Raw genomic sequence first — 24,023 nt, 5'->3', positions numbered from 1 at the left:
CTTTTGTAAATGCATTCGGAGTTTTTCTAGTTCAACCTGGCTTACGAAAATATTTACACACAACTTGACTGCATGACTGATACAGCAAATGAGGCTGTGGCAGTGGGGGCGTGGTCAAGCAGCAGTCTGTGAATGTAGGGCGGAGTTAGGGAAGGTAAGTAGGAGAATCACTACACCTGATGGGAATTAACCTGTGTTTGTGTGTCTTCCCCAGTGACCGTGCCATATAAAGAGGAGAGGGAGAGTGAGGAGAGGGAGAGCAGAGAAAGGGAGCTCTCCCCCAACCTGGACGCTTGTGTGCATGTATGTGAGAGTGAATATACAGTAAAAGCTGAAAAGCTAAATAAAAGAGTTTTTGAGAACTCAGTTCTGGCCTGCTGTGCTTCTGTGCTCCACCCACCTAGAACTCTTGCTACAGTGGTGCCGAAACCCGGGACTTGGAGTAAGGAAGAGAACAGCTCCATGGAGTCCTCCCACTTCAAGGACCTGGTCCATGCACTCGCCACGGCCCAACAGAGCCAGCACCAGGCGCTGGTTGCCCTCCGGAAGGAGCAAGAACAATGGTTCAAAGCCCTGGTGCTGGCGCAGCAGGAAGATCGCCAGGCGTTCCAGCACCTGCTCGCGTCAGCGGGGTCCGCCCTCACCACCGGCGTGGACCCTCCCTACCTCACCCTAACGAAGATGGGCCCGCAGGACGACCCCGAAGCCTTCCTCGCTATTTTTGAGCAGGCAGCAGAGGCGTGGGGTTGGCCAGTGGAGCAGTGCGCGGCATGCCTCCTCCCCCTACTAACGGGCAAGGCGCAGCTGGCTGCGCTACAGCTCCCTGCCGACAGCCGGCTGGTCTACGCCGACCTCCAATGTGTGGGACGCACACCGGAACAGCAGTGGCAGCGCTTCCGCACGCTGCACTTGGAGGAGGTTGGCCGGCCGTTCACGTTTGGCCAGCAGCTCCGGGATGCCTGCCGGCGGTGGCTGAGGGCCGACAACCACGATGCCGAGGGAATCATCGACCTGGTGGCGCTGGAACAATTCGTCGCCTGACTTCCATAAGGAACCACGGAGTGGGTCCAGTGCCATCGCCCGGTGTTGCTGGATCGGGCCATCGAGCTGGCGGAGGACCATATGGCGGCTGTTCCGACGGCAGGACGGCGTGTCCCCTCTTCTCCCCTATCTTCTCTCTTTCCCTCTCCCTCTGTTCCTCGTCCTCGCCCCATTCCCCCATCACGGAGGCGGGGGCTGGCTCCACCCCAGCCAGTCCGCCACACCCACGGTGCCCTACTGTTTCCTACTTCCATGTCTGTGTCTTCCCCCCCTCAGGGGAGTGAGCTCCGGAACACCGGTGCAGAGGGAGAGCCTGGGCCGGTATGCTGGCACTGCGGGGAGCTGGGGCACCTCCAGCATCAGTGCTCGGCAGTGGAGGTGGGCGCGGTGGTCCGGATCCCCGATGCGCCAGAGACTGCCCTCGATCAGGCCGGAGCGTATCACATACCGGTGAGTATCCAAGGGGATACGTATCAGGCTTTGGTGGACTCCAGCTGTAATCAGACCTCAATCCACCAAAGCCTGGTGCAAGATGAGGCATTGGGGAAAGCACAATTGGTGAAAGTGTTGTGTGTGCACGGGAATGTTCACAACTACCCTTTAGTGTCGGTCCACATTCTATTTCGAGGAGAGAAATTTAGAGTAAAGGCAGAGGTTAATCCTCGCCTTACCCACTCGATAATTATGGGGACTGATTGGCCAGGACTTGGGGAATTAATGACTCATTTAGTGAAGAGTGGGGCCTGCCATAGTTTAGCGGGGGGAGGTCCCAGTGTGGCATTGGCGGGAGTAGCTGTCACAGAGCCGTCTACGTCATCACTGCGTCAGAGTGAGAAGCAGCAGGCTCCTCCTCCCTCTCTCGGGGAATCCCTCGTGGATTTCCTGTTAGAGCAGTTGCGAGACAAGACTCTGCGGCATGCGTTTAACCTAGTGAGAGTAATCCATGGTCAAATGCTCCAGCCAAACGTCACACCGTCCTTCCCCTATTTCTCCATTATGAAGGATAGGTTATACCGAGTGACACAGGACACTCAGACTAAAGAACCGATAACTCAGCTTTTAATCCCAAAAAGCCGCCAGGAACTTGTATTCCAGGCGGCTCACTTTAATCCCATGGCCAGACACTTGGATAAGTGGATAAGACACTAGCCCGAATAATGGCCCGGTTCTATTGGCCAGGGATTCGCGGCGATGTCCGTAGGTGGTGTACGGCGTGCCGCGAATGCCAGTTAGTACAACCCTGATTCCAAAAAAGTTGGGACAAAGTACAAATTGTAAATAAAAATGGAATGCAATGATGTGGAAGTTTCAAAATTCCATATTTTATTCAGAATAGAACATAGATGACATATCAAATGTTTAAACTGAGAAAATGTATCATTTAAAGAGAAAAATTAGGTGATTTTAAATTTCATGACAACACCACATCTCAAAAAAGTTGGGACAAGGCCATGTTTACCACTGTGAGACATCCCCTTTTCTCTTTCCAACAGTCTGTAAACGTCTGGGGACTGAGGAGACAAGTTGCTCAAGTTTAGGGATAGGAATGTTAACCCATTCTTGTCTAATGTAGGATTCTAGTTGCTCAACTGTCTTAGGTCTTTTTTGTCGTATCTTCCGTTTTATGATGCGCCAAATGTTTTCTATGGGTGAAAGATCTGGACTGCAGGCTAGCCAGTTCAGTACCCGGACCCTTCTTCTACGCAGCCATGATGCTGTAATTGATGCAGTATGTGGTTTGGCATTGTCATGTTGGAAAATGCAAGGTCTTCCCTGAAAGAGACGTCTTCTGGATGGGAGCATATGTTGCTCTAGAACCTGGATATACCTTTCAGCATTGATGGTGCCTTTCCAGATGTGTAAGCTGCCCATGCCACACGCACTAATGCAACCCCATACCATCAGAGATGCAGGCTTCTGAACTGAGCGCTGATAACAACTTGGGTCGTCCTTCTCCTCTTTAGTCCGAATGGCATGGCGTCCCTGATTTCCATAAAGAACTTCAAATTTTGATTCGTCTGACCACAGAACAGTTTTCCATTTTGCCATAGTCCATTTTAAATGAGCCTTGGCCCAGAGAAGACGTCTGCACTTCTGGATCATGTTTAGATACGGCTTCTTCTTTGAACTATAGAGTTTTAGCTGGCAACGGCGGATGGCACGGTGAATTGTGTTCACAGATAATGTTCTCTGGAAATATTCCTGAGCCCATTTTGTGATTTCCAATACAGAAGCATGCCTGTATGTGATGCAGTGCTGTCTAAGAGCCCGAAGATCACGGGCACCCAGTATGGTTTTCCGGCCTTGACCCTTATGCATAGAGATTCTTCCAGATTCTCTGAATCTTTTGATGATATTATGCACTGTAGATGATGATAAGTTCAAACTCTTTGCAATTTTACACTGTCGAACTCCTTTCTGATATTGCTCCACTATTTGTCGGCGCAGAATTAGGGGGATTGGTGATCCTCTTCCCATCTTTACTTCTGAGAGCCGCTGCCACTCCAAGATGCTCTTTTTATACCCAGTCATGTTAATGACCTATTGCCAATTGACCTAATGAGTTGCAATTTGGTCCTCCAGCTGTTCCTTTTTTGTACCTTTAACTTTTCCAGCCTCTTATTGCCCCTGTCCCAACTTTTTTGAGATGTGTTGCTGTCATGAAATTTCAAATGAGCCAATATTTGGCATGAAATTTCAAAATGTCTCACTTTCGCCATTTGATATGTTGTCTATGTTCTATTGTGAATACAATATCAGTTTTTGAGATTTGTAAATTATTGCATTCCATTTTTATTTACAATTTGTTCTTTGTCCCAACTTTTTTGGAATTGGGGTTGTAAATCCCGCGGCCATTCCAAAAGCACCTTTGCGCCCTCTGCCATTAATCGAGACCCCATTCGAAAGAATTGGGATGGATCTCATCAGGCCATTAGATCGGTCAACACAAGGATATCGCTTTATTTTAGTTCTGGTGGACTAGGTGGACTACGTAACGCGATATCCGGAAGCAGTGCCTCTTCGCAATATCTCAGCATGTAGTATTGCAGAAGCGCTCTTCCACATCATCTCCCAAGTCGGAATCCCCAAAGAGATTCTGACTGATCAAGGCACTACGTTTATGTCACGCACACTGCGCGAACGGTATGGGTTACTGGGAATTAAGCCTATCCGCACCAGTGTTTATCACCCACAAACGGATGGCTTAGTCGAATGGTTCAATCGCACCCTCAAAAACATAATAAAAAAATTTGTAAGTGAGGATGCACGCAACTGGGATAAATGGCTCGAGCCCGTTATTCGCAGTGCGAGAGGTCCCACAAGCCTCCACGGGGTTCTCCCCATTCTAATTATTATATGGGCGTAAGCCGCATGGCATTCTAGATGTGCTGCGTGAAAATTGGAAGGAAGGACCATCAACAAGTAAAAATGAAATTCAGTACGTTATCGACCTGCGCACCAAACTCCACACCCTCACGCACTTAACCCATGAGAATTTGCGGCAGGCCCAAGAACGTCAAGTCCGTCTGTACGACAGGGGCACGCGCCTTAGGGAGTTCACACCGGGAGATAAAGTACTCATGAGCTCCAAATTAAATCGCCAGGTGGCAAGGACCCTTTGAGGTCACAAGGCGAGTCGGGGATGTCGACTATGAGGTGAGGCGAATGGACAGGGGCGGGTCATTACAGATTTACCACCTCAATCTGTTAAAACTTTGGAGCGAGGAGGTCCCCGTGGCATTGGTGTCGGTGGTTCCAGAGAAGGCGGAGCTGGGGCCGGAGGTTCAAAATAGAGGTCTGCGCGGGGCAGAATTTTCAGTCCCACTCCCGCCCGCAAAGAATTATGATTTTCAGTCCCACTCCCGCCATATTTTCTCCCGCTCCCGCTCGCAAATCCCGCATGATGCAGACGTTTGCGTTATTTCTCACGAAAGTTCTTGTCATTGGCTTGGGGAATTAAACATGCTGAGCTTAGCTGAGCTCTCCACTGACCGATCCTTCATTTATTGTAAGTTTATTGTTTAGACTCTGACATTCTGCTGACACATTCCAAGTTGAGCGCTGCATGCGCTCATGATTGACAGCTCTCGCTTTGCGCACTCGCACTCCCACTTCCAAGTCTGTGGCCTTATGATTCCAACCGCGATTTCATTCTCCTCTCATATGAAGTGCTGCGCAACCACAACCAGCTCCTCAGATTATACACTGTCTATTTCTAGCTTTAAATTGAACAATCTGTGCGATACACAGTCCTTTTTAATACTAGTTAACAGGGCCGGTTCTGGAGGGGTAGCAATGGTAGCATTTGCACCCGGGACTGGTGTGGAGAGGGGCCCCAAAAAATAAGATAAAATAAAAAATAAAGGGTTCTCTCTGTTCCTGAATAAGTGCATTACTGAGTGTCTCTAAGCAAAGGACAGCCTGAACGTTGCAACCTCCCTATTGGCTGTTTATTGGTTGTTTGTAAAAATGTATCAATTGTTGCCCTTCCCACGGGAATCATCGCAGGCTCGAGAGACGAGACCTGATGGGTTAGTTCGTTGGTAGCAGAACAAAATGTCTGGACACAAATCGGGTTTTCAGAAAAGGAAAGAAAATAAATGCAGGGTCAAAAAAGGAGGCAGAAAAATGCAAAATGAGTATATACTTCTTGGCTTAGTAGATGAACAGAAGAAATCGAGGACACAGGGATGGTTACTTTTTAAGGCAGCCCGCCGTGGCTGCGCAAGCTGTCAGTTGTGTCATTGAATGGTTACTTTAGGCAGCCCGCCGTGGCTGCGCAAGCTGTCAGTTGTGTCATTGAATGGTTACTTTTTAAGGCAGCCCGCCATGGCTGCAGGCTTATTTATTATAGCCCATTTAGTTAAAATAGTTGATGTAAAATGTTTATAGTTATAGTTATGTGATGGTTGTCCTGATTTAGACTGGTGTGTGTGTGTTTTTTTTTTTTGGGGGGGGGCGGGGGGGTTGCGCGATGTTGCACCCGGGTCCAGATTAGGGCAGAACCGGCCCTGCTAGTTAATACTTTTTAATACTTTTTTTAATACTTAGGACTAATACTCTTGACTTTTTAACGGTAAAATGTACCTCTTTTTAAAGCAGCACTTACTTCTGAAGCACTATGAGCTTCACTAGAGGAGCTCTGCTCTTCTGCCATGATCGGAGATCTCAAACACGGAAGAGCGGAAAGGAATCGGAAACGTACGCGAGATTAGACCACATCCGCAAATTTAGGCATCTTAAAATGGTTTTATTAATGCCAAATAAAATATCCAGCACAAATTATATATGATAGACATAAATTAATAATTTATAAATTTTATTTTAAACACGTTTTTAGTTAGCGGGACTGCAGCTTATCACCTCTCCCGCCCGTGCCCGCATTGTGCACTCCCCCTCCCGCCCGCAATGAGCTTTCAAAATTTGTCCCGTGGCGCACTGCTTTGCGTCGGGTCCCGCGGGTCCCGCAGGGGTCCCGCGGGAGTGCAGGGCTCTAGTTCAAAAAGGAAAATTGACATCGCCCACCGCTCCGGTCCCCTGTGGAGCCCACCTCTCCCCGACCCAACTCGCGGAGGTTGCCCAGTTGCAAACAGAATTTTCTGACATGTTCTTGCCCCTGCCCGGCCGCACCCACCTCATAGAACACCACATTGAGATGCCCCCGGGGGTAGCAGTGTGCCCTTACAGACTGCCCGAACACAAAAAAAAAAAGGTGGTTCAGGAAGAACTTGAGGCCATGCTCGAAATGGGCATCGTCGAGGAGTCCCACAGTGACTGGAGCAGCCCGGTGGTCTTGGTGCCCAAAGCCGACGGGTCGGTCCGGTTCTGTGTGGACTATAGAAGTCAACGCGGTGTCTAAATTCGATGCATACCCAATGCCTCGTATTGATGAGTTGCTCAATCGACTAGGCGCAGGTCATTTTTATTCGACACTGGATTTGACAAAGGGATATTGGCAGATCCCCTTGACTCCGCTATCCCAAGAGAAAACGGCCTTTTCCACACCGTTTGGCTTACACTAGTTCATCACACTTCCTTTTGGGCTGTTTGGGGCACCCGCTACGTTCCACCGGCTTATGGATAGGGTCCTCCGCCCCCATGGTTGCCCCTACGCGGCTGCATACCTAGATGACATCATTATTTACAGTAATGACTGGCCGCGGCACCTAAAACACCTGAGGGCCGTCCTTGGGTCACTGAGGCGAGTGGGTCTCACAGCCAACCCGAAGAAGTGTGCAATTGGGCGGGTGGAAGTACAGTATCTGGGTTTCCACTTGGGCCATGGGCAGGTGCGTCCCCAAATCAACAAGACAGCAGCGATTGCGGCCTGCCTGAGGCCCAAGACCAAAAAGGGGGTGAGACAGTTCCTGGGGCTGGCTGGCTACTATCATAGGTTTATACCTAATTATCCAGACGTCACCAGCCCGCTAACTGATCTCACTAAAAAGGGGGCACCAGATCCGGTCCAGTGGACAGACCAATGCCAGCGGGCTTTCTCTGAGGTAAAGGCTGCACTGTGTGGGGGGCCAGTATTACACTCCCCTGACTTCGCTCTCCCCTTTGTTTTGCAGACGGACGCGTCGGAGAGGGGGCTGTTCTGTCCCAGGAGGTGGAGGGGGAGGACCGTCCAGTGTTGTACATCAGCCGGAAGCTGTCAGTGCACGAGGGCCGGTACAGCACCATAGAAAAGGAGTGCCTCGCCATCAAGTGGGCGGTCCTCGCCCTCCGCTACTACCTGCTGGGGCACCCTTTCACCCTCTGTTCAGACCACGCGCCCCTGCAGTGGCTCCACCGCATGAAGGATGCCAACGCGCGGATCACCCGTTGGTATCTGGCACTCCAGCCATTTAAGTTCGAGGTGGTCCACAGGCCGGGGGCGCAGATGGTCGTGGCGGAGTTCCTCTCCTGTCCGGGGGGGGTTTGGCTTCAGGCCGGACGGCTCCCCAGCCTGAGTCAGGCGGTGGCGGTATGTGGCAGCGGGGGCATGGTCAAGCATCAGTCTGTGAATGGAGGGCAGAGTTAGGGAAGGTAAGTGGCAGAATCACTACACCTGATGGGAATTAACCTGTGTTTGTGTGTCTTCCCCAGTGACTGTGCCCTATAAAGAGGAGAGGGAGAGCAGAGGAAGGGAGCTCTCCCCCAACCTGGATGCTTGTGTGCGTGCGTGAGAATATAAAAGCTGAAAAGCTAAATAAAAGAGTTTTTGAGAACTCAGTTCTGGCCTGCAGTGCTTCTGTGCTCCACCCACCTAGAACTCTTGCTACAGAGGCCCAATGATGCCTGCTCAAAAGTCTAATCACAAAGAATGTGCTTATTTGATTTTAATGTCCAATTGTAGGGATTTGATTGCAAATGATTTATTTGCTCAGGACATAGGTGTACATATTTCCAACAGGAAATTGAAGCTCATTTATGCTGTGATTAATGATTCATGTCTTCGTGTGTGTTTTTTTTTAATTTATTTAATGATTGTAAAACCAAAGACAATTTTCAAGAAATGGATAATAAATTCATCTATCTGTACACAGCTGCAATGGTCAGCTTATTAATTACATTAATAATACATTAATTAATTACATAGCATAGATATAATATAAAATAGTAAATCTATATTGCATGCATCATGTACAGTGCCTTGAAAAAGTATTCATACCCCTTGAACTTTTTCACATTTTTCCACCTTACAACCACGAACTTAAAAGTTTTTTATTGAGATTTTATGTGATAGACCAACACAGAGTAGCACATAATTCTTAAGTGAGACGAAAACAATAAATGGTCTTCAAAATTTTAAACAAATAAAAATCTGAAAAATGTGACGTGCATTAGTATTCAGCCCCCCTGCATCAATACTTTGTAGAACCACCTTTTGCTGCAATTACAGCTGCAAGTCTTTTGTGGTATGTCTCTACCAGCTTTGCACATCTAGACACTGAAATTTTTGCCCATTCTTCTTTACAAAATAGCTCAAGCTCAGCCAGATTGGATGGACAGCGTCTGTGAACAGCAATTTTCAAGTCTTGCCACAGATGCTCAATGGGATTTAGGTCTGGACTTTGACTGGGCCATTCTAACACGTGAATATTATTTGATCTAAACCATTCCATTGTAGCTCTGGCTGTATGTTTAGGGTCATTGTCTTGCTGGAAGGTGAATCTCCTTCCCAGTCTCAAGTCTTTTGCAGCCTCCAACAGGTTTTTTTTTCCAGGATTGCCCTGTATTTAGCTTCATCCATCTTCCCATCAACTCTGACCAGCTTCCCTGTCCCTGTTGAAGAAAAGCATCCCCATAGCATGATGCTGCCACCACCATGTTTCACAGTGGGGATGGTGTGTGCACTGTGCAGGGTGATGAGCAGTGTTAGTTTTCCGCCACACATAGCGCTTTGCATTTAGGCCAAAAAGTTCAACTTTGGTCTCATCTGACCAACACACCTTCTTCCACACGTTTGCTGTGTCCCCTACATGGCTTCTGGCAAACTGCAAATGGGACTTCTTATGCCTGTCTTTCAACAATGGCTTTCTTCTTGCCACTCTTCCAAAAAGGCCAGATTTGTGGAGTGTACGACTTATAGTTGTCCTGTGCATAGATTCTCCCACCTGAGCTGTGGATTTCTGCAGCTCCTCCAGAGTGATCATGGGCCTCTTGGCTGCTTCTCTGACCAGTGCTCTCCTTGCTCGCTCTGTCAGTTTAGGTGAATGGCCATGTCTTGGTAGGTTTGCAGTTGTGCCATACTTTTTCCATTTTTGAATGATGGATTGAACAGTGCTTCTTGAGATGTTCAGAGCTTGGGATTTTTTTTTATAACCTAACCCTGCTTTAAACTTCTCCAGAACTTTATCCCTGACCTGTCTGGTGAGTTCTTTGGTCTTCATGATGCTGTTTGTTCTTCACCATTCTCTATCAAACCACTGAGGCCTTCACAGAACAAGTGTATTTATGCTGAGAGTAAATTACACACAGTAGGACTCTATTAACTAATTAGATGACTTCTGAAGGCAATTGATCGCACTGGATTGTATTTAGAGGTATCAGAGTACAGGGGGCTGAATACTAATGCACCCCACATTTTTTCAGATTTTTATTTGTTTAAAATTTTGAAGACCATTCATCATTTTCATTTCACTTCACAATTATGTGCTACTCTGTGTTGGTCTATCACATAAAATCTCAATAAAAAACTTTTAAGTTCGTGGTTGTAAGGTGGAAAAATGTGAAAAAGTTCAAGGGGTATGAATACTTTTTCAAGGCACTGTACATCTATAGCTAAGATGTAAAAAGTATAGAATATGGTGTTGCAGTTCCATGCAGTGTAATAATTACATATACACTTGTCCACTAGGCATGTAACGATATATCGCACAATGATAAATCACAATACAAATATATGACGATTTGACTCAATGAACAAAACATAGTCAATCCATACAAAACACAGTCACACGTGTGCAACTCTCTTTGTTTTTCCACTGCTTTAAGCGTTCTTTTAGCTATGCCACATCTTTGTGCTGTATACGGTTGTGGTCACAACAGTACTCATGACCGTGGCATGTTCCAGTTTTTTTAGAATTCCTCCCATGATTTGGAAAGAGGGCGAGGAAACTTGGAGGCTTAGTACAGAGAGGAGACAAGAGGATCAGGACACTTCGTCCAATGACCATTTCATCCACACTATCAATTATTTTATATTTCAGGTATTCTGGTGTTCGCGGACAAAAGCCCCGCGAGAGCGCTGTTTCATGGCTAAAGATTTAATATGATCCAGTCGGCTTTAAAAATTAAAAACTCTGTCAACGGAGCTCACAGCGAAGCCAAATTTTACAGGCACCTCCCTCTTAGCCTCCCCCTTCGAAAGAGCACGGTCTCGGGTCAGTAAGAACACGCCTCGGCCCGGGATTCACGAACGAAGCCCCCGCGAGAGCGCTGCTCCGTGCCTGAAGATTTAATATGATCCAGTTGGAAACAGACATGCAAGCAAGCAGCCTGCAATGACAAGGGAGTTAAACTCATCCCAGGGTCAGCAAGTGGCACAGGCTGACGTGGTTACCCCCCTTAGTACGCTCTTTAGTGTTGAAGCTGCTTCGGTCAAATTCCGTTGAGAATTCCTCCTTTTTTCAAACAAACAAATACCTGAAATATATAAAATAATTGATGGTGTGTATGAAAAAGGCTCTGGACGATTTATAATTCTAAAAATTGTTCTAATATAAAATGCGAAGACTTGAATATAACTCCTTTAACTGTTTGTTCAGGTCCAAATGCTCTGTAATAGGAGCCGTGGGGAGTGGTGCTGTGATGACAATCCTCGTCCAGCAAACCCCCACCACCACCAAGCCAGTAAACTCAAGGGAAACACAGCAGCCTGATAGTGTAAATGTTAAAATACAGCTTTGCCCTTTCTTAAGGGAATAATCTCTGCCAAATACTGTAGGTTTGCACTTAATAACTAATGCCGTAACCATTAACATCGTTTCAACACATTTAGTACTGTTGAACTTTATAGTATACAGTTGTAGATGACTAATGATTAATAATCCCATTATTTAGTGTCAGCCAGAAAAGGATTTCTTCCTCATGTCTCAGAGACTTTTCATTCCATCATAGCCTCTGGCTTACTCAGTAGGAACCTAAATCTACATCCGACTTTCTGTAAAGCTGCTCTGTGACAATATCTACTGTTAAAAGACCTCTAGTTTAAAAAAAAAAATGAATTGAAAACAGGAATTAAGTTTAGCTACAAAGGAAGTGGCTGTAAGGAAATGTCCCTTGAGTGTACATACAGTGGATATAAAGTGTACACACCTCGTCAAAATGATAGGTTTTGCTGATGTAAAAAAAAAAAAATGAGATCACGATAAATTATTTCAAAACTTTTCCCATCTTTAATGTGACCTATAAGCTGTACAATTCAATTGAAAAACAAACAAATCTGTTAGGGGGGAAAACATAAATAAAAAAACGTATAATAAGCTGGTTGCATAAGTGTGCACACCCTTAAACTAATACTCTGTTGAAGCACATTTTGATTTAATTACTGTACAGCATTCAGTCTTTTTGGGTCGGAGTCTATCAGCCTGCCACATCTAGACTTGGCGATATTTGCCCACTCTTCCTTGCAAAAGCGCTCCAAATCTGTCAGATTGCGAGGGCATCTCTTGTGCACAGCCCTCTTCAGGTCACCCCACAGATTTTTAATTGGATTTAGGTCTGGGCTCTGGCTGGGCCGTTCCAAAACTTAAATTTTCTTCTGGTGAAGCCATTCTTTTGTTGATTTCGATGTATGCTTGGGGTCACTGTCGTGCTGAAAGATGAAATTCTTCTTCATCTTCAGCTTTCTAGCAGACACCTGAAGGTTTTGGGCCAAAATTGACTGGTATTTAGAATTGTTCATAATTCCCTCTAGCTTGACTAAAGCCCCTGTTCCAGCTGAAGAAAAACAACCCCAAAACATGATGCTGCCACCACCATGCTTCACTGTGGGTATGGTGTTCTTTTGGTGATGCACAGTGTTGTTTTTGCACCAAACATACCTTTTGGAATTGTGGCCAAAAAGTTCAACCTTGGTTTCATCAGACCATAACACATTTTCCCACATGCTTTTGGGAGAATTTATGTATTTTTTTTTTGCTAAATTTAGCCGGGCCTGGATGTTTTTCTTTGTAAGAAAAGGCTTCAGTCTTGCGACCTTACCCCATAGTCCAGATATATGGAGAATACGGGAGATTGTTGTCACATGTAGTACACAACCAGAACTTGCCAAAAATTCCTGCAGCTCCTTCAGTGTTGCTGTAGGCCTCTTGGCAGCTTCCCTGACCAGTTTTCGTCTTGTCTTTTCATCAATTCTGGAGGAACGTCCAGTTCTCGGTAATGTCACTGTTGTCCCATATTTTCTCCACTTCTTGATGACTCTCTTCACTGTGCTCCGTGGTATATCTAATGCCGTGGACATTTTTTTTGTACCCTTCTCCTGACTGATACCTTTCAACAATGAAATCCCTTTGATGCTTTGTAAGCTCTCTGTGAACCCTGGCTTTTTCTGGAGGATGCAACTGAATAAATGCCTGAACTTTATTTGGGGTTAATCAGAGTCATTTTAACTGATGGCAGGTGTGAACCCAAAAAGTCTGAATGCTGTAATTAAATCAAAAGGTGCTTCAACAAAGTATTAGTTTAAGAGTGTGCACACTTATGCAATCAGCTTATTGTACGTTTTTAATCTTTAACAATTTCCCCCCTAACAGATTTGTTTGTTTTTCAACTGAATTGTACAGGTTATAGGTCACATTAAAGGTGGGAAAATTTTGAAATTAATTATTTATCGTGGTCTCTGGGTTTTTTTTTCACATCAGAGAAACCTATCATTTTAACAGGGTGTGTACACTTTTTATATAATAAAAAAAAACCACCTTTATTTGCCAGGTATGTGAACACACACGAGGAATTTGACTCCGGTTTCACTTCGCTCTCTCAGTACAAACAGATAAAAAGCGTAGACAAAAACAAAAAAGCTATGTACATGTAGAAGGGTAAATATATGTATAGACAGCATAGTGCAAGGATGAATTAGTAAATATAAATATACAGTGTGCACAGAATGATGGTATGAGTGTGCAGATATTTCACAGTTGATGTTACTAATATTTGAGTCCGGTTTTAGCTGTTCATCACAGAGACAGCCTGAGGGAAAAAACTGTTCTTGTGTCTGGTTGTTTTTGCGTACAGTGTTCTGTAGCGTCTCCCAGAGGGGAGAAGTTTAAACAATTTGTGACCAGGGTGTGATGTTACCTGCCCGTTTCCTGACTCTGGACAGGTACAGGTCTTGGATGGAGGGCAGACTGACATCAGTAAGTTTCTCTGCAGACCTTATTGTCCGTTGCAGTCTGTTCTTGTCCTGTTTGGTGACCGATTCAAACCAAACAGTGATGGAAGAGCAGAGAACAGACTGAATGATGGCAGAGTAGAATTGTGTCAGCAGCTCCTTAGACAGGTTGAGCTTCCTGAGCTGGTGCAGAAAGTACAACCTCTGCTGGGCCTTTTTGATGATTGTGACTGTGTTGGTCTCCCACTTCAGGTCCCGGGAGATTGTGGAACCCAGAAACCTGAAGGTTTCAACAGCAGTCACAATGTTGTTGGTGATGGGGGGGGCTCCTCCTAAAGTCCACTGTCATCTCCACAGTTTTGAGCGTGTTCAGCTCCAGATTGTTCTGACCGCACCAACAGACCAGCCGTTCAACCTCCCGTCTGTATGCAGACTCGTCACCGTCTTGGATGAGGCCGATGACCGTTGTGTCGTCTGCAAATTTCAGGTGTTTAACAGATGGCTCTCTTGAGGTGCAGTCGTTGGTGTAAAGGGAGAAGAGCAGTGGGGAGAGTACACACCCCTGGGGGGCGCCAGTGCTGATAGTTCGGGTGCTGGATGTGATGCTCCCCAGCCTCACCTGCTGCTTCCTGTCAGTCTGGAAGTTTATAATCCATTGACAGGTGGAGGAGGGCACAGTGAGCTGGGTGAGCTTGGTGTGAAGGATATCTGGAACGATGCTGTTGAACGCTGAACTGAATACATACACTGTGTGTATATATCAGAAATAAACATATCACAATGACCAAATTTCAGAGGGAACTAAATTTCACCAATTTTATGAAATTGAAAGGCCGTCTAGCTTTAATAGTGAAAGTAAGAGCATTTCCACACACACAATGTACGAGAACCCACAGGATTGGGACTAAACAGCTATGCGGTCATTAAAAAAAAAAAATTGTTAGTGAGACTAATCAGGAGAAAAGGCTTCCTAAGCCTAAGTGCCACCTAAACCCCAACTGCTCCCCAGGCTGCCCACTGCTGTGGGTGTATTAGGGTCCTGTCATTCGTGGCTCTGGATAAGAGCACCTGCAAAATACCTGTAATTTAATTTAACCTGTCTTCTTCTTCTGGCTGCTCCCGATTAGGGTCGCCACAGCGGATCTTTCGTCTCCATTGCTCCCTGTCTTCCACATCCTTCTCTACCACACCTGCCACTTTCATGTCCTCTCTCACCACATCCATGTATCTCCTCTTTGGCCTTCCTTGTTTTCGTTTGCCTGGCAGCTCCATCCTCAACATTCTCCTTCCCACATGCTCTGCATCTCTTTTCAGGATGTGCCCATACCATCTCAGTCTCATCTCTCTTAGCTTAATTCCCAAGCTCTCCACATGTGCTGTCCCTCTGATGTGCTTGTTCCTTATCCTGTCCAACCTTGTCACTCCCATTGCAATCCTTAACATCCTCAACTCCGCCACCTCCAACTTTGCCTCCTGTCTCTTCGTTAAGGGTACGGGCTCCAATCCATACATCATAGCTGGTCTCACTACTGTCTTATACATCTTACCTTTCACTTTTGCTGGGACTTTCCTATCACAAATGACTCCTGAAATCCTTCTCCAGCTGCTCCACCCTGCCTGCACTCTCTTTCCCACCTCACTATCGCAGCCCCCATTTTCCTGCACAAATCCAGCCACTGGGGGTGCCTAAGCGTGCTCTTGGTGCTGGTTCCAAGCCCGGATAAATTGGAGAGGGTTGTGTCAGGAAGGGCATCCGGTGTAAAACTGTGCCAAATCTAACATGTGGATTGAAAAGAGAAATTTAATCTGTAATGAACCTGAATCGGCACAGTGGTGTAAGTGGTTAGGTTCTAGGTTCGAGCCCAGCAGCCGGCAGGGGCCCTTCTGTGTGGAGCTTGCATGTTCTTCCCGTGTCTGTGTGGGTTTCCTCCGGGTGCTCCGGTTTCCGCCACAGTTCAAAGACATGCGGTTAGGTTAATATGGGACGGTCTTGGACCGAGGTGCCCTTGAGTGAGGCACCTAACTCCCAACTGCTCCCCGGGCGCTGTTAGCATGACTGCCCACTGCTCTGGGTATGTGTGTGTGTTCACTGCTCACGTGTGTGTTCACTGCTTCAGATGGGTTAAATGCAGAGAGGAATTTCACAAGCATGTGATGAATAAAGTTGTTGTTCTTCTTCTTCTAAATCAACCTCTGAGGCTTTTAGCAGGAGAATATGAGAAAAGGAAGAATGATAGGGAACAGAAAATATTATTATTGTTCTTGTTACAATGTAATATGCAATGTATTGGAGTCTCCAAGAACCCAAACAAATGGAAAGGCTGATCTGTACAGAACACTGAAGTTAGTCCAACACTACAATGCCATGTTTATCAGAAGGTTATTGTCATCACTGGGCTGTGTTTCAAATCAGATCAGGTGTCATGGCGAAACCAAAACATCCACCAGGGATGTTAGGCTTAAACTTACCCTTTATTTGATGGCACTGGTTTGCGGTGCCATAACTTTCCGTCTTCTTTATTGGAGATGTGTACAGTGTGCATGATCACAGCCTGGAGCTCGAGAGATCATCACAGCTACACTAACAACCTGTTACTAACAACAGAGGCGAATTAGCGTCAGTAATTAGCCTCTTACATTCAAACAGCCTCTAATGATTTCCTTCATTACGGAAATGTTTCTTGCATAAACATTTTGTTAAAAAAAACGAGTGATTTGTATGACGGTCCATTACAGTATTAAAGATCACTCGTGTTTATGTTTCAGCAATATTAAACCTACGCGCGTAGCTCTTTCATACCGGAAGTGTACACCGGATATTTGGTTTTCAATCCCAAATTGCTCCTTAGTCCCTATACAAGTGCACTATATGCGCTATCAAACCAAGGCTAATATTCCCTACGTAGTGCACTACGTGCTGGAAAAGGGACCATTTAAGATACGACCTTAAAGCAGACTGGCAGCTAAACTGTAAACCTTAGCGAGAGTTTGTTTTAAAGAATAAATTAATAACACAACATTCATTTTTTGTGGTTTTATACACAACTGTTGGTGTGCAAATATTTAGTAAAGGCATTATTAATAAACGTTTTTAACTGTTGTTCTCCGCCTGAAAAGTCCCGTTAGCTCTGAGTCCCCGCCCCGATTTATGACGCAATATGGATAAGGGATCATCTCTAAATATTACACATACATATGTTATTTACCAGCTGGGAGGTCCGTATCTTGAAATATCGTGACCGAGGTCTTGAAAGTACTGAGCGAGGCCCTCTGGGCCGAGGTCAGTATTCAAGGCCGAGGTCACCGTATTTCATCATACAGACCGACCTTAAGCTGGTAAATAATATATTAATTTTTTTCTTTACCAAATTCTAACAGAAAACGAGAGCGCCTGAAAGGGAAAAACCGAGCCGAGCCGCCATTTTGAATCCTCATTCACGGCTGTAATGCAAATGGCTTCCTCTTCGGTATACAAGTGCACTTCCCTGGCAGGAAAAAAAACTACATTTTGCCGCCTATGTAGTCCCCTATTTATACAAATAGGAGTCATTCAGGATTCAGCCATGTTTTTGCTCGGCGTTAGCAAGTTAGAGGTTTTTAGGTTTCTCCTGAAATGTTTTTTATTTCTTCTTCCTCAGGGTAGTAAAACTCGCTTTCGCTGTGAATACTGTCATTATTGCTATCCATGCTGTAAAATTAATGCTATTTTGAATCCTCATTCACGGCTGTAATGCAAACGGCTTCCTCCTCGGTATACAAGTGCACTTCCATGGCAGGAAAAAAACTACATTTTGCCGTCTATGTAGTCCCCTATTTATACAAATAGGAGTCATTCAGGATTCAGCCATGTTTTTGCTCGGCGTTAGCAAGTTAGAGGTTTTTAGCTTTCTCCTGAAATGTTTTCTTTTATTTCTTCTTCCTCAGGGTAGTAAAACTCGAACGCTGTCGTTATCACTATAATCCATGCTGTAAAATTAATGCTATTTTCCTGAGAAATGCTGGAAAAAATTTATAAGATTTTCGATAATCTTACAAAAAAAGGATAAATGTTGACAAAAAATGCAACTATGTTTGTTGTTGTGAATGAGCGAGTCGCCAGGCGTCCATATTCACTACGTTCAGACTGCAACCTGAAACGACCCATATCTGATTTGTTGTGAAATCCGATTTTTTTGTTAGGCTGTTCACATTACCAATTATATGAGACTTGTATGCGATCTCCAATATGAACAGAAAACGACCCAAAAGTGTCCCGCATGCGCAAATTGACACGTAATAAGCACATCTACGTAATACGTAAACAACAAAAAAAGCGCACTCTTCAAGTTTGCAAGTAAAGCATGGAGATGAGGCGAAACCTGGCGATGTGGTTTTTGTGGCGGCGGCGGAACTCACACAATAATCTGATTAATGTGGGCAGCAGACTAATGAGACCGAAGGTGTCAAATTACTGGAAATTTCCAGAACAATCTTATAATCTTGTAATACAGGATGGTTTAAGTTATAAATCAGTTATAGAAACTGTTTTATTTAATCAGGCTAACAGATCAACATCCAGGTCCCTACCAAATCCACCATTAGCTTGATCAATTCTATAAAAGTCTATTTAAATTCTGAAAACTGTACAAATGTTGTTGTTTTCCACCAAAGAGGCAGGATTAGCCAACGCAGAATAGTGACGTTTGTCTCTTGTTGATGACGTGTAGGTCGCATGAATGCGACCTGTCCGGTCAGACTGCAGTCGCATGTGAAAATAACGGGTATGCATCGGAATTAGGACCACATATCCAAGCGGCCTGGGTCGCATGTGAAAAAAATCGGATCTGTGTCGTTCAGATTGTCAATAACAAATCGGATACAGGTCGCATATGGGCAAAAAAATCGGATATGGGTCGTTTCAGGGTGCAGTCTGAACGTAGTCATTGACTCGCTTGTTCACAACAACAAACAGTAGCATTTTTTGTCAACATTTATCCTTTTTTTATTAGATTTATTTGTAAGCTTATCAAAAATCTTATACATGTTTGCCAGCATTTCTCAGGAAAATAGCATTAATTTTACAGCATGGATAGCGATAATGACAGTCTTCACAGCAAAAGCGAATTTTACTACCCTGAGGAAGAAGAAATAAAAGAAAACATTTCAGGACAAAGCTAAAAACCTTTAACTTGCTAATGCCGAGCAAAAACATGGCTGAATCCTGAATGACTTAATTTTGTATAAATAGGGGACTATATAGGCGGCAAAATGTAGTTATTTTCCTGCCATGGAAGTGCACTTGTATACCGAGGAGGAAGCCATTTGCATTACAGCCGTGAATGAGGATTCAAAATGGCAGCTCAGCGCGGTTTTCCCTTTCGGGCGCTCTCGTTTTCTGTTAGAATTTGGTAAAGAAAAAAATTAATATATTATTTACCAGCTTAAGGTCGGTCCGTATGGTGAAATACTGTGACCTCGGCCTTGAATACTGACCTCGGCCCAGAGGGCCTCGCTCAGTACTTTCAAGACCTCGGTCACGATATTTCACGATACCAACCTCCCAGCTGGTAAATAACACATATTTATTACATAGACACGAGTGTTTTACTGGGAAATACACCGCTCGTATTTTTCATACGAACTACATCCGGGACATTGAGTAATATATTTTCCAGTATCTTCACTAGTGAGAAAATTGATGAATTGTTTTGATAAATTTGGGTACTTTTTTGTGAATGTGTCTATATAATAAAAAGAATAAGTTTATCTTCTCGTGTTGAAAAACTCGCATTTTTCATACGAAATACATCACGGATCTGAGTGACATATTTAAATAATATTGGCTAGCTTTTTTTTCATGGTATATCAGATATATTCCACTCAGCTAGCATGATATTGAACACATCTTCGACTTGTCTGTGAAGATTCTCAGTCATCCAGGTCATAGTAACTGTGGGTGGTAAAAGAGAGCAACTGGACTTGCTTGAAGATTCTTGAAGACGTTTCACCTCTCATCCGAAAGGCTTCTTCAGTTCTGTCTGACTAGTAGGGAGTATCAGGTATTTATCCTCTCATGGATGAAAAGCTCATCTAAGGTGTCGTTGAGTCATCCTGTTGGTGTGGGTCACTGGGGGCTGGATGTGAACGGCCTCGAGAGTCGTTAGGGTGATCAATGGATTGCCCGTTAAGGTGATCAATTGAATGCTGATTCTCTCTGTCCTCTTGTGAGTCACTGAAAACAGCTGGGTTTTGGTGTGCATTGAGTTGTCTGGGAAGTGTGCCAAGGACTGCATTGTAGGTGGCTGATAAATGATGTCTTAGGCCCTGTCCACACGGCAACGGATTCAGGTGAATCCGATAAAATTGTTTATAGTTTCGGCCTGGTGTCCACACGGCACCGACGTTTTGGGTGCCCCAAAACGAAATCTTTTGAGAACGGGTTCCAGAGTGGAAAGATCTGGCAACGGCGCCGTTGCGAAGTCATCTGGATGAGTAGAACGGATTTGTTTACGATGACGTCACAACCACATGTGCTTTACGCCGGGTAGAAGTGTAACGAACTCGATGCGAGTTGTCAACAAATCCTATAACTTGGTTCATGAAACGCGCTTACAAAATATTTTCACTGTGAATATTTATTGTGTAATGGTACAAAGTGAGAGAGAGAGAGAGAGAGAGAGAGAGAATAGCTCTTAGGGCAGAGTCAATCCCGCCAGCAAAAATAGGGAAAAAAAGGAGTGATCTCACCTCTTCAGATGTTGGTTTAAGTCCTACAATACATTCCTCAAAAAGGGCGTAGAAGAACAAATTAATCCATCAACGTGTAGCATTCAATTTATTCCGGACCATTAAAGATGCCGCCTTCCGCGTAGAATCATACGTCATCCTCGCCGCCATATTGGATGGGTCAAAGCGGAGAATAAAGATTCCTCATTCATGTGCTGCGTTTAACTGTACCAACAGGTTTGCCGTCCAAACGAGATCACATGGGATTACCTTTCACAGGTGAGACTGGAAAAATACTTTTCATTGTATTTGGTCATTATAATGTAATTTTACGAACAGATTTTTCTGACTTTGTGGCTAATATGAAGTCTCGCGCATAATAGTTTATGCGCATGCATCCTTACTTCTTCTATTGTTCTGGTGTCTCCGAAGGGACCGTCTTACAGCGCCCCTAGAGGTGTGGCATGTGTATTGCATCGTTTTCAGCAAGCGTTGCGTTGCCATATGTACCTGATATTTTACTGATCTGTTGCCCATGTGGACGCGATATTTTTTTTAATAACATCTCATTGCCGTTGTCGTGTGGATGTAGCCTTAGGTGGGGTTTACATTAGACCATATCAGCGGATTATCAGATTAACGTTTTTAAAAACGATTAGCGTGCACACAGCAACGCCAATACACGATTCGCGTGCACACAGCAACGCCAATACACGGATACGCTAATCACATGACTAATTAGATGGCACGTAAGTTGAAATGTAATGTGTAAATTTCTCCTCAGCGGCTCGGCTCCGCAGGCATCCTGCGCTCCAAATCACTCCGCCCTGAACAGCGAGTGCCCTCTGGAGGGTGCGCACTCCCCGGCCCTGCGCAGCTCACAGAGTGCGCGAGTGAAGCGCACGAGCAGTGATTCGGGACTGAGACGCTGTGTGTGTGATCCCAGTGCATATCGGGCATGCTCAAGTCACTTACCACTTGCAAGTGGAAGGATGGCAAGCCTAAAGACAATCATAACTACACAATGGGCAGTATTTGCATCAGTATTTGCAGTATTTTCATACTTTTATACTCTTTAATGAAAGGTGATACAAGGCGGAAGTCTGCGCCGTTTTTCAGCAGTCGCGTCACATGACCAACGCCAGCGAATCAGGAAGGTGGATGTCACAGTGACGTTGTCCAATGACGACGTCAGCTAGAGCTCAGCACAGCGTATCCTCGTATCTCAATGTTTACACAGCACCGGATCAGATACGAACTGGGTTGAATACGTGGGCCCTGGTGGATTCCCGTTTCCCGGCATTTCCCGGCGTTTTAATGTGAACGGACAGTGCATCCGCGAAGAAAACGAGACAGATACGGTCTAATGTAAACTTGGCCTTAGACCCCCACCTCTGTTCAGTGATGGCCGTTCCAGGTTGGAGCAATTCCAGCGTTATGGACGTGACACTTGAACTCAAAATGGCAACAAATGACCCAGTGCATGTTTTATTGTCTCCCGGTATTTAAACAGGTGTTGCATATTTTAAGGCTGTACCATACTGGAGAAGTGATAGAACAAGAACAATTCCCATAGTACATCTAGGGCATGCCAGAAAATGCCAATAAAAGATGCGTTATGGATGTGACAGAAAAAGTATCACTTTTCTTGGGTGACTGTACATTTTTATCAAACTCTGTGAAATTGCAAACCTAATGTCGAAATGGAGATATCCATTTGATAGAGGGGTCCAAGGTGAATATTAAAAAATCTTTGTTTAAAATATTTTGTATTTCATGCAGAGTTTCGGAAGGAAAAGTCAGCGTTATGGATGTGACGAAATTCCGTTATGGATGTGACGCGTCTGAAATAGACATGGCATATGTTTAGAAAATCAGCAATTTAACCACCATAACCCTTTGAAAAACTCTCTAAATATCAGCTAAAACTATCAAAGTTCTTAAATAATATTTAGGATGGCTATTGTTTTGCTGTTTTGTGGATTTTAGCATACATTTCTGTGGCTTGTGGCAATAATATAGAATTGTACATGATCAAAGTTGATTTTAGCTTGGGTTTTACATTATAAGAAAGAAAGACTGACAGTGACATATTAGGTTGGTTACAAATTGGTTCAACTTATTCACATCTGTAAAATACAGGCCTAGGTGATATCTCTGGGAGTGGTTTTGATGTATTACATGTTGATTTATTTTTGCATGGTGAGGTTACATGGAATTGATCGCTGACAAAAATGGCTTCTTTAACTCCTCGATCATACCAACAATCCTCTCTGGCTAAAATGCGTACGTTGCAATCCTGAAATGAGTGTCCTTTGTTGTTAAGATGAAGGTAGACAGCAGAGTCCTGGCCTGAGGAACTGGCTCTCCTGTGTTGAGCCATAAGCCTGTGGAGCGGTTGTTTAGTTTCTCCAATATACGAGTCCGTGCATTCCTCACTGCACTGAATTGCATACACTACGTTGTCCTGTTTGTGTCTGGGTATTCTGTCCTTAGGGTGGACCAGTTTCTGCTTCAGGGTGTTACTGGGTCTGAAATGTACCGGAATGTTGTGTTTGTAGAAGATCCTCCTGAGTTTCTCAGATAGACCAGAAATGTAGGGAATGACAATGTTCTTGCATTTGTTCCTGTTATCCTCCTTTTCCGTTGTGTTCCTTTTTCTGCTCTTGAAGAAAGACCAGTTGGGATACCCGCAGTTCTGAAGTGCTTTCTTGATGTGATTCTGCTCCTTCTCTTTTCCCTCTACTGTTGTAGGGATGTTCTGAGCCCTGTGTTGCAAGGTCCTAATGACCCACAATCACAACACAAATTGGAACAGAAATTGGGGGTCATTAGGAGAATCAGCATTCCATTGATCACCTTAACGGGCAATCCATTGATCACCCTAACGACTCTCGAGGTCATCTTCGACTTGTTCAGTATCATGCTAACTGAATGGAATATATCTGATATGCCACAGAATAAAAGCCATTATTATTATACATTCCTTTCAAGTGTTTAACGTGTCTTTGTCTTTCAAAATTCTCTCAAAGTCTTCCGTGTTTAACAAAGCAAACCTGGCAGCTATGTTTGTTTACAAATTGTTGCATGGAAGTTTTACGTCTCCAACGCATGATGTCATATTGTCTTGCTTGACAACCATACAATATCATAAACCATATTCAACACTCATTCTCCATTGGGTAGAGTGACGTAATACACGTAGGATAAGCAATATGCTAACAACATTGCATGCAATCAAACCAAATGAATGAAACCTACTAGAAGGGAATAGAATGCATGTTTTTATTCCATCAAAAATGTATTTATTCCATGTATAATATTTCCTGATATTTCACTCCGATGACATCGCTTCCAGTGCTTTCCTGCTAACTTGACGCACGTTGTCAAAATGACAAACTGGTTCAAAATTAAAATGATTTTGATTAACTTGCGTTTTTTGTGCATGTATGTGTGT

General features: G+C 44.6%; 1 protein-coding gene across 4 annotated transcripts in view; it reads right to left on the bottom strand.

Moving 5' to 3' along the window:
• The window catches only part of tbc1d31 (TBC1 domain family, member 31), a 78,116-nt gene extending 60,820 nt beyond the window's left edge, over window positions 1-17,296 (bottom strand). The window contains exons 1-2 of one of the 4 annotated variants that reach the window (XM_060921323.1): window positions 17,227-17,296; window positions 16,331-16,450 (exon numbers count right to left, since the gene is read on the bottom strand). In XM_060921323.1, the coding sequence (XP_060777306.1) occupies window positions 16,331-16,404 (74 nt within the window). In that variant the 5' untranslated portion in view covers window positions 16,405-16,450; window positions 17,227-17,296. Of the gene's footprint in view, window positions 1-400; window positions 2,286-16,330; window positions 16,457-16,642; window positions 16,661-17,226 lie in introns of those variants that run through there. The other 3 variants (XM_060921325.1, XM_060921324.1, XM_060921322.1) reach the window with 3 other exon arrangements.
• Window positions 17,297-24,023: the final 6,727 nt, after the last annotated feature.

Source organism: Neoarius graeffei, chromosome 5 (genome assembly GCF_027579695.1).
Source record: "Neoarius graeffei isolate fNeoGra1 chromosome 5, fNeoGra1.pri, whole genome shotgun sequence".
Classification (NCBI taxonomy): Eukaryota; Metazoa; Chordata; class Actinopteri; order Siluriformes; family Ariidae; genus Neoarius; species Neoarius graeffei.
This window is presented reverse-complemented; position numbering and strand designations above follow the sequence as displayed.